General features: G+C 41.7%; 1 protein-coding gene across 1 annotated transcript in view; it reads left to right on the forward strand.

Annotated features, from left to right (window-relative positions):
* ABCA4 (ATP binding cassette subfamily A member 4) overlaps nt 1–12014 on the forward strand; it is a 335662-nt gene that overhangs the window by 135345 nt on the left and 188303 nt on the right. Inside the window, exons 11-12 of the mRNA XM_082265714.1 lie at nt 2948–3064; nt 4809–5006. Coding sequence (XP_082121840.1) covers nt 2948–3064; nt 4809–5006 — 315 coding nt within the window. The remainder of the gene's footprint in view (nt 1–2947; nt 3065–4808; nt 5007–12014) is intronic.

Below are 12014 nucleotides of genomic sequence, written 5' to 3' on the forward strand. Positions count from 1 at the left end.
GGTTCTTTGCAGTCAGGAAAAACATCTGAACTTGTGTATAGTGGTACTGTGCACAAGTTCTGATGTTTTGCCTGCCTCCAAAACCCCCCAAAAAATGCCAGCAAAAACACACCTGGGCATTTTTTTTTTGACGCTAGCGTTTTTTTTGGCATTTTTTGGGGTTCTTTTGAGGCAGGCAAAACATCTGAACTTGTGTATAGTGGTACTGTGCACAAGTTCTGATGTTTTGCCTGCCTCCAAAACCCCCCAAAAAATGCCAGCAAAAACACACCTGGGCATTTTTTTTTTAACGCTAGCGTTTTTTTTGGCATTTTTTGGGGTTCTTTTGAGGCAGGCAAAACATCTGAACTTGTGTATAGTGGTACTGTGCACAAGTTCTGATGTTTTGCCTGCCTCCAAAACCCCCCAAAAAATGCCAGCAAAAACACACCTGGGCATTTTTTTTTTTGACACTAGCGTTTTTTTGGCATTTTTTGGGGTTCTTTTGAGGCAGGCAAAACATCTGAACATGTGTATAGGGGGTATATATAGGCATATATGTCTGAATATATACCCCTAGACATATATAGGTGTGATAGTAGCAGAAATATATTACTGTAAATGATTTCATTAGCGCAAGCATTTATTTCTGCTACTATCACACCTATATATGTCTAGGGGTATATATTCAGACATATATGTCTATATATACCCCCTATACAAATATTCAGATGTCATGTCTGACATCAAACATGTCCTCAAAAAAGCACTGGCAGTGGCAGCCCCTGCAGCATTAAAAAATGCTTGCTGGTGAGAAGCCACATTCCTGTCCCGAAGCAGAGAAATGATCATTTCTCTATAGCGGTCACCCTGCTATGGAAGGGTTTTGTCACCCTGCCATAGCAGTCACTGTCAGTTAACCCTACACTACACTACGGTCCCCTGACACTTAACACTTTCCCTACAGAAACTAAATTTTTGAAGCTAACTTAAGTGTAAAGGAGCACTCTAACTACACTAGATATCCCTTTCCTCACACTAAAAATAGCTAAATGACACTTTTAAAGTAAAATTAACAGAACTGCTTCCACTCTCTTCCATGTCCATTATAACAATGCTGGGAATATGGCGGGGGCGATCTTATATACTGGGGGGCGTATTCACTAATGATTGGTCTAGGGACCCCCTAGTCACTCCAATCACATTCCTAGCATTCTTCTGCCCCCTCAATTGGCTTTTGCTAATGGTTCTGGTCCAATCACGGGCTTTTAAAGCCCATTTCCTGAAGCATTGCATTTTGGGCGGTTCTGGTTGCCGAATTCCGAACTTTTTGGGCAAAAAGTTCTAAATTCGGCCGAACCTCGAACACCCAATGTTCGGGCCGAACCGATGGTGGACCCGAACCGTTCGATCATCCCTAGTCACCACCAGGGATGTTGGCTGACATTATTAACTGAATATGGTCATGATTATATTTGGTCAGCAAAGTCACCCAGGTACCCAATAGCTTGTTTACTATTTGAATCAAGCAAGTGCTGTAATTTAAAGGAGATGTAATGGTAGACATTTTTTTTACCTTAAAATGTATGTATTAAGATAACAAGCCTTCTGTGTGTAGAAGCCTCCCCAGCACCCCAGAATACTTACCTGAGCCCCTGCTCTATCCAGCGATGTCCACAAGTCCCTTGGCCATCTGGGACTCTCCCTCCTGATTGGCTGAGACACAGCAGCGGCGCCATTGGCTCCCACTGCTGTCAATCAAAGTCAGTTAGCCAATCAGGAGAGAGGGGACGGGCCGAATGGCAGCTCCGTGTCTGACTGGACACATGCAACTGCAGCTCGGCTCGGTGTCCCCATAGCCAGCTGTTGGCTGTGGGGGCACTCGACAGGAGGGAGGGACAAAGAGCTCCAGCCAAGGACCCAAGAAGAGGAGAATCTGGGCTGCTCTGTGCAAAACCACTGCACAGAGGAGGTAGGCGTAACATGTTTGTTATTAAAAAAAAAAAAACATGAGACTTTACAATTACTTTAAGGGTGCTAGTGATACAACCTCTAAATAAATCACTTCCAGCTGCAGCAGCAGGCAAGCAAAGAGGCCAGATCTGGCCATTTATCTTACCATTCAGCAAACCTCAAACAGCTAACATTCGAGTTGAACTCTCCCCCAACCTGAAACTGAAGCTTATCCCTAGTGCTCTACATCTATATACTGCTTCTGGGTAAGTGAGTAAAAAAGCAGAACTAAGCCCTCCTTCGCCTTCAGCCAAGGAAGCTGCCATCTTGGCTTCCTTTTCATCTTCAATTACCATGATGCTGCACATGTGATCAGATATGACATTAGCCATTTGATGGTTTGACAGTTTGGTATAGAGCACAACCAATGTGACAGTTACATTCCCGGAACGTTCTGGAAATGTAACTGTTTTTCGAAACTCAATGGATTTAGTTCTGCTTTATAGTTAGAAAGTCACCTTAAAGCTGATTTGCAAGTTGTAGTGAACTTTATATACTTTGTTTGGACCAACCTGGGGATGATTGTGATGTCATCCACCCTCTTGTCTGCCTTAGCCAATCATAGGAAGCTTTGTATTGATTCAGAGAAGTGGCTCAGTGAGTGGTTGAGTTGCACTTAGCCCGACTCGATTTTGTTTCGGGAGTAGGATGGGAAGTTGCTGTCCTGCTGCCATAACACATCCTTATATACTGTATGTAGCTGAGGCTTCATACGGTTTATACAGTGCTCACAGGTGCTGCAACTGTTAGTCAAATAAATAGTTCATTTGGACCAGATTGGTCCAAACAAAGTTCACTGAAACCTGGAGTTCTGCTTTAAGAGACAGACAATTAGCTTTTGCACACTGAAAAGTTTTCCTTTAGGTGAGCTTGTGTGCATACATTTGGAATGATTTAGATATTTCTATCTGTCTATGTATCTATCTATCCATCCATCCATCCATATTTTTTACAGGCAAACTCAACTTTTGAGCAGTTAGAGCGGCTCAGACAAATGGGAAAGGCCTGGGAAGAATTGGGACCCCAACTGTGGAACTTCTTTCAAAGCAGTGTCCAGATGAATGTCATTCGGGTATGTACATTTACAATCTCAAACAGCAATCACAATGAAGTTTTAATGTTAGCTATGCTACTACAATAGATACAAAATAATCTTTATGTCTTTACTTTTTTACCTGTACGGTTCTTTATATTCAGCTTTTTCCCTTCTTTTATTTAAATTAAATGGACTTGATTTAAAAAAACAAAATAAAACAGACTGAGCAACAGAATGGGGAAGAAAGGGGATTTAGGTGACTTTGAACTTGGCATGGTTGTTGGTGTCAGACGGGCTGGTCTGAGTATTTAAAAAATTGTTGATATACTGGGATTTTCACAGGCAACCATCGCTAGGGTTTACAGAGAATGGTCAGCAAAAGAGCAAATATCCAGTGAGCGGCAGTTGTGTGAACAAAATTCCCTGTTGAGGTCAGAGAAGAATAGGCAGACTGGTTTGAGATGATAGAAAGGCAACAGTAACTTAAATAATCACTCATTACAATCAAGGTGTGTAGAATACCATCTCTGAATGCACAACACTTCGAACCTTGAAGTAGATGGTCTACAGCTTCAGAAGACCACACCGGGTGCCACTCCTGTCAGTTATGATCAGGAAACTGAGGCTAAAATTCACACAGGCTCACCAAAATTGGACAATATAAGATTGGAAAAAAGTTTCCTGGTCTGATGAGTCTCCATTTCAGCTGCGACATTTGGATGGGAAGGAAGGAATTTTGTGAAAACAACATGAAAGCATGGATCCATCCTACTTTGCATCAACGGTTCAGGCTGGTGGTGTAATGGAGTGAGGGATATTTTCTTGGCATACTTTGGACCCCTTAGTACCAATTGAGCATTGTTTAAACGCCATGGCCTACCTGAGTATTGTTGCTGACCATGTCCATCCCTTTATGGCTACAGTGTACCCATCTTCTGATGGCTACTTCCAGCAAGATAATTCGTGATTTCACAAAGCTGAAATCATCTCAAACTGGTTTCTTGAATATGACAATGAGTTCCCTGTACTCCAATGGCCTCCATAGTCACCAGAATTCAATGCAATAGAACATCTTTGGGATGTTGTAGAATGGGAGATTTGCATCATGGATGTGCAGCTGACAAATCTGCAGCAACTGCGTGATGCTATCATATCAATATGGACCAAAATCCCTGAGGAATGCCACAAAGAATAAGGGCAGTTCTGAAGGCAAAAGGGGGTCCAACCCCCCGGTACTAGCAAGGTGTACCTAATAAAGTGGCCAGTGAATGTATATGGGTTCAAATTGTTTCCATGCTTTTTAAACAAAGTTATATCTATAAAAGTGCGTATAATCTTTGAAGACCCCCTCGTATATATGATATGTTATACAGGCAGTCACATTGCAGGTGATGGTAGTTAAAGACAAAGTCAGTCATCCAGTCACATCAGGTTCAAGGTTCATTGACCTGGAAGAAGAGCTAGTCATCTGACAACTTTAAGTTCCATGCTCAGTGAGCCTGGATGCATTGCTGGGGATCACAAATGATCTGTAAAAGACACCTGTTCCACTGCAGCCCTTGAATTATACTATGGTTTTTATGTATATTTTTTATACTGTGTGTTGTTTCATTTAAAGGAAAGTACTAAGTATTTTCAGCAAGCACATATTTCGAGTTTTTGTTGAGTGTGCTTTAAGATATATTTTGTTGTGACAGATAAAGTCACACACTAGGTATGACGTTATTTAATAGGAGAAACTAAGTTTAAATATTAATATTTACTTTTTTTTTAAATTTAGGATACCATTAAAAACCCAACAGTTAGAGATTTCCTCAACAGACAGCTTGGAGATGATGGAATAAGTGCTGATGATGTCATCAATTTTTTGTACAATGAGAACCCTGACTCAAGACCAGAGGGACAGCCAAACTTTGACTGGAGAAATGTTTTTAATTTAACTGATCAGGTTTTGCGTCTTTTTAACAATTATATGGAGGTAAGTAGTTTTATATAGTATATAATAATGAATATTCATTGTGTAAGATACTGTGTTACTATATTTGTGTAATTTGTCTATTGTTAAAGTTTTGGTTTTTACATTAGTCAGCTCAAATTGTGTGAATGTATTCATGGCTATATACATTCAAAAGATTGGCTCAAGCAGACACCTATAGCACCTGCACTTTATATGAAAAAAAAAAACTACTGCTAACATCTTGCTAATTCCTAACATGTCTGGTCTAATCTTGGTTGACCAAAACTTCTACAGACAAGGCCATGGACTGCATGACCAAATGTGAATGATGCGGTCTTTGTGCACCTCTGTCAAACATCTGGGTTATATGGAGAAGATAAAATAAGTTTTAAGGTTGTTGCCTACATGTATTCTCTGTCATTGGGCGATTTTATATCCACCCATTTGATATGAGAGCAGATAATAATCAGAAGTTCTAAATAATTGAACCACCATCTATAGACTTTTCATGATGACTGACAGTCACTTAGGAACATCTGTGATCGGGAGATCACTAGGCTGTTGGGCAGGGGGGCATTTGCCTCCTGGACCATTCAAAAAAATGTTGTGAAATTTTGCAGAACTGACTTCTTGAAGCAGCTCTGAGATGCCATGTAACCGGATATGAAGAGCTGCAAAGGAAATCAATGCTGGATAAATAGAAAACTATGAAATATCTTGAGCACATTTTGTTAAAGTATGCTGAGTGATAAGGATTATTTATGATGATAGCATGGTACTTTTAAGGTTAGTCAAATAAATTTTTACAAAGCAGTAGTCATCTTGCTCTGCTTATAAATGACCTAATTGTTTACCATTTATCCCTTATAATCACCCTTTTTTTAGCACATATATGTGCAATAGTCTGTTCATATACAGTGAGGGAAAAAAAGTATTTTATCCCCTGCTGATTTTGTACTTTTGCCCACTGACAAAAAAATGATCAGTCTATAATATTTTTTGGTGGGTTTATTTTAACAGCGATTGACAAAATAACAAAAAATCTAGAAAAAAAAACACATTTATAAATGTAAAAAAATAATGAATATAAATAAAGTTATAAATTGATTTGCATTTTAATGAGTGCAATAAGTATTTGATTCCCTATCAATCAGCAAGATATCTGGCTCCTCTTACAGGGAGGGCTCCTTATTTCAGCTCGTTACTTGTATAAAAGACACTTGTCCACAGAAGCAATCAATCAGATTCCAATCTCTCCACCATGGCCAAGACCAAAGAGCGGTCCAAGTATGTCAGGAACAAAATTGTAGACCTACACAAGGCTAGAATGAACAAGACTATCTCCAAGCAGCTTGGTGAGAGGGTGATAACAGTTGGTGCGATTATTCGCAAATGGAAGAAACATAAAATAACTGTCAATCTCTCTCGGCCTGGGGCTCCATGCAAGATCTCACCTCGTGGAGTTTCAATGATTATGAAAACGGTGAGGGAACAGCCCAGAACTACACAGGAGAATTTTGTCAATGATCTCAAGGCAGCTGGGACCATAGTCACCAGAAAAACAATTGGTAACACACTATGCCGTGAAGGACTGAATTCCTGCAGCGCCCACAAGGTCCCTCTGCTCAGGAAAGCACATGCACAGGCCCATCTAAAGTTTGCTAATGAACATCTGAATGATTCAGAGGAGAACTGGGTGAAAGTGTTGTGGTCAGGTGACACCAATATTGAGCTGCTTGGCATCAGCTCAACTCGCCGTGTTTGGAGGAGGAGGAATGCTGCCTATGACCCCAAGAAAACCAACCCCACCGTCAAACATAGAGGTAGAAACATTATGCTTTGGGGGGGGGGGGGGGGTTCTACTATGGGGACAGGACAACTTAACCGCATCAAAGGTGCAATGGGTGGGGCCATGTACCATCAAATCTTGGGTGAGAACCTCCTTCCCTCAGCCAGGGCATTGAAAATGGGTCATGGATGACAATGACCCAAAAACACAGCCAAGGCAACAAAGAAGTGGCTCAAAAAGAAGCACATTAAGGCCCTGGAGTGCCCTAGCTAGTCTCCAAACCCCAATCCCATAGAAAATATGTAGAGAGAGCTAGGTGGGAATCTGCAAAGAGGAGTGGGACAAAATCCCCCTGAGATGTGTGCAAACCTAGTGGCCAACTACAAGAAACGTCTGACCTCTGTGATTGCCAACAAGGGTTTTGCCACCAAGTACTAAGTCATGTCTTGCGAAGGGGTCAAATACTTATTTCACTCATTAAAATGCAAATCAATTTATAACTTTTTTGAAATGCGTTTTTCTGGATTTTTTTGTTGTTATTTTGCCTTTGTTAAAATCAACCTCCCATTAAAATTATAGACTGATAATTTCTTTGTCAGTGGGAAAACATACAAAATCAGCAGGGGATCAAATACCTTTTTCCCTCACTGTACTATGTTCTCTAAGAAAACACCTACCTTTCACCTTACCCATCATTTGATGCATTTTTATTAGCCCAAACGTGACTGTCCCTTCTATGAAGGAGTCAGGCAATTGTATTTGCCTCCCAGGCCACAATTTCCAATTCCACTGTCTGTGATGGACATATACTGTAAGCAGGGGCATATCATGAAATCAGTGGACCGTGTGCAAGATCAAAGGTGGGCCTTAGAAATCAAGGCTAAAATAATTTGGAGCGCCGAGCGGGCCGTGGTGATTAGTGGGCATGGTTTAAATTGCACTAAATATTGGGCGTGGCACAAAGGTGGTCTGATTAAATAGGGTCTGAGATGACTTACATGTGCAGAATGTGGTAATGTTAAATAGGGAATGTACAGTGGGGAGTGTACAGCGATGGGTGGTATGTGCAGGAGAGGACTACAGAGTGTATGGCTGTGGGTGGTATGTGCAGGAGACAGGTACGGAGTGTATGGTGGTGGGTGATATGTGCAGGAAAGGGGTACGGAGTGTACAGCGTTGGGTAATATGTGCAGAAGAGGGGTATGGAGTGTATGGCAGTGCGTGGTATGTGCTGGAGAGGGGTAAGGAGTGTCCGGCGGTGGTTAGTATGTACGGGAGAGGGGTACAGAGTGTATGGCAGGGGATGGTATGTGCAGGAGAGGGGTACTGAATGTATGGCAGTGGGTGGTATGTGCAGGAGAGGGGTACGAAGTGTATGGCGGTGGTTAGTATGTGCAGGAGAGGAGTGTGGAGTGTACGGTGGTGGGTGGTATGTGCAGGAGAGGGGTGCAGAGTGTATGACGGTAGTTAGTATGTGCAGAAGAGGGGTACAGAGTGTACGGCAGTAGGTGGTATGTGAAGGAGAGGGGTACGGAGTGTACCGCAGTGGTTAGTATGTGCATGAGAGGGGTACGGAGTGTTTGGCAGTTGGTGTTATATGCAGGAGAGCGGTACGGAGTGTATGGTGGTGGTTCGTTTTTGCAGGAGAGGAGTGTGGAGTGTACAGCGGAGGGTAGTATGTGGAAGAGAAGGGTACAGAGTTTACAGCCGTGGTTAGTATGTGCAGGAGAGGGGTACGGAGTGTATGGCGGTGGGTGGTATGTGCAGGAGAGGCGTGCAGATGGGTTGAAAGCATATGGTGTAAAGAAACCCTAATTCATTGCTCCAGTGCTGCAGAGACCACTGGTGTGCACTGAGAAATTGAAGCTAGCCACAGACACACTGCACCAGAACTGGCCTCACACCCCCCTGCAGTTATTACTCTCACCCCCCCCCCCCCTGGAATCCCAACCCCCTTTCTCATGTCACTGTACAGAAATCTCTCCCGGAAACTTGCAAAACCCTACCAGCTTAGCAACCTGCACACATCCTGCAGAATGATTTTGTGCTGCTGTTATCCCTCCCAATGGGATCTCTGATCTCAGACAATGAACTCCCAGCCTCCCATCCACTCCCAAAGCAGAACTTGTCAAGCGGCAGCTCTACCTCCTCCCCTGTAAAATTTCTGCTGGCAGCGCTGAAGCACACTGGGCATGAGCCCCGGAAAGAGCTGAGAGGGAGATAGGATAATCCATGTCGGGGTTGTGGCAGTGTCTGTACAAACAAGACAGGAGCCAGAGAGTGACATGCGCTGCTTTGTTTCATCAATGGGTACTCTATGGGTCAGAGCACAGTGGGCCCCTCTCCCTCCTCGGGGCCCATGTGCACCACACACATTGCACCCAGGGATGATACGCCATTGACTGTTAAGTAGACCAGCCATGTCAAAAATTTGGCTGGACAGAGTGAAATTAAGTTGCATGAGACAAAAATATATCTGTTGAGGTCTACACAATCTTAAATCAGTACCAGAGACGATTGCACATCAGTACTTAACATTATAGTAATATTTGTGCACCTGTGCAATGTTTTATCTCAAAGGAAGGGACCTTAAAATATTTCCAAAAGTACTAAGGTGCAAATTTATGTAAGGAATTATATCCATTATCAGCTGAAGAACAATGGGTGCCCTAGTCAGTTTTAATCTTTATTCATCTAGGGTCAGAGAAGAAGAAGTGAGAGGGCCACATATGATGCAAAAAACGCTAGTTAGACATGTCTGCTTTGCAATATCAGCTGACATTTTTGGGTAACCCTGGTTAACTTCTTATTTAATATATTTCCCTGTTGTATTTGCATTAACCAATCGTTAGTCCCTTTTGTTGATGAAACCTAGGTTATTTTCCTCTCTTGCTTTCTCCTTTTACATACAAATAAATAGCTAGTAATTGCTCTTAAAATAAGACCAGGAAGTTAAGTTAAACTCAGTCAGGCATGCTCTGTCTAATCAAAGGGTAAACAATTAATTCCTTGGCTTGCGTGTCCTCCCTTGTCATTCCCATCTAGCTCTTTCTCTATCAGCAGGGGATGTCGCATTGTTTCCATTTCTTAATGGCACCATGAAATAGCAGCATAGGGAGGCAGATAATTGAAAAATATGGGGAAATGAGTTTGCTGCCAAGACAAAGTACAACGATTGCCTGTAAACAAATGTATCATACCCTACACACAGAGCCAAGAAAATCCATGCCAGCACTTCTGAGACGCTGTGCAGCATTCTCTAATCTTCAATGGGTACAGCCCATTATTAGATTCATCTTAGTGTAGGAGGGTTTAGCTCACCACTTTGGTTGTCTTTTGACTCTCTGCACATCTATACAAAAATGTGACTGATTTAAATGACGCTGGCAGCTGTAAAATAATGAAGTGACCCAGAACGCCTTCATTCATCTTGCTAAATTGCAGCTTTCATGTTGACATGGTTGCACAAATCTGTCCAAATGGAGCTCCCAGCCTTAAGTAAAGAGAACTCATTTACCCGATAGCTCTCCATTATATTTATAAGTCCATTAAAAAATATTTTAACAGCGAAGTTTGTAAAAAGTGTGGACAACCTATTTAGAATGATAAGGGTTTTGAAATTATTTTTTTTTTTGTGATTTTTTTTAGATGAGTGACTGAGTAAAACAGAGTCATGTAGGGTAGAAAGTTGCTGTCTGTACCACAGCAAAAAGGAATGTGCATAGAAAAGAAAGGGTTTACATAAAACATAGACCAACATAAGGGACTCTGTAGAGCAGCCTTTCTTAACCTTTTCAACACAGAGGAACCCTTGAAATACATTTCTGGTCTCGGGAAATCCCTGCTAAAAATTAAAAATCTACAACTCATGACACATTAGTGTGGCAGTCAGTGGAAAGAATGTTCCTTGTCATCATTGGGAAGAATTAGCCCCTTACAGATAGCTAAAAGGAACAATGGTGTCATTGGGAACTTATCTGAGAGGCAGAAATTTCCCATTGTTCAAGGAACCCCTAGCAACCTCAGGAGGAACCCTGGTTGAGAAACCCTGCTGTAGAGATTTAAAAGGTAGGTAACAGGTTTGGCAGTTATGTATATATAGCTACCAAGGAATATGTAGACAATATTTGTATCTTTCAAAGGCTACTTTCTGAATTTCATAACGCATTATTGCCTATAAACATTGATAGTGGCAACCATAAACGATTGAATGTTTCTAGGGATCAATGTTATACAATCCGGTTTGCATTGGATGAGCTAGCATTTTGTACTAGTGAAGAAAAGAGTGCTGTAGGTGCTGCTTGAAATGGAAGAGAAAATATATAGAAAAGCTATCCTGGTTGACCTCTCCTATCCATGATAAGGCTTGGCTATGAGGCATCTGGGAAGGCCTATCAAGATATAGTTCCTCCATGATCTGACTGTAAATGGTCAGATTGGAAAAACATTCTCTAAGGCAGTGGTCCTCAACCCTGGTCCTCAGGGCCCACTAACAGGCCAGGTTTGCAAGATAACGGAAATCCATCCCAGGTGATATCATTTGCTGCTCAGTGATTGCAGTACTCTAGTCTGCATCTCCCCAAGGTAATACTTAAAATCTGGCCTGTTAGTGGGCCCTGAGGACCGGAGTTGAGGACCACTGTTCTAAGGTGTGAAGATAACTTTAGGTATGGTGAAGTCTGTGATCATGGTTTTATGGTCAGTTAAAGAGGCCATAGGCATCAAACAGCTGTGATATAACTGCAGGGATGATCTGACCTCTGCTGCAAAATCTTTCTTTATATGTTGATGTCTGCATAGAGGAGGCAGAGCAGAAGTAGGAGGAAAGCCCTTGCACCACTTTCTGTCAAGGAAAATACAACAGTATAGGAAAATAAAGCTCAGAACATATCTAGAGAAGTCCTGCAAAGCATGACCTAACCATTTCGTTATCCAACCACATTGAGCAATGACCTTGTTGTGAGATTACATTATGATACATTTGATTAGGACATTCTTTATCTACTCAGAGGGCATGAATCCACCTGAATATATCAGACTAATTTCCCATTATATTGTAACTACCGTAGTTAACAGGATACACAATGCACCCAAATTATCATAATAGAATTAAAAATATTCTGTTTCATCTTTTTGGAACATCATCTCTGAAATATTCCTAACATTATAAAGCTGTAAAAGGTCATTTTAGTGAACAGAATTCTTTGACAAAGGAGCCTTTATATATTAAACAATGTCTG

This window comes from Pelophylax lessonae (assembly GCF_965119305.1).
Source record: "Pelophylax lessonae genome assembly, chromosome: 8".
In the NCBI taxonomy this organism is placed as follows: domain Eukaryota; kingdom Metazoa; phylum Chordata; class Amphibia; order Anura; family Ranidae; genus Pelophylax; species Pelophylax lessonae.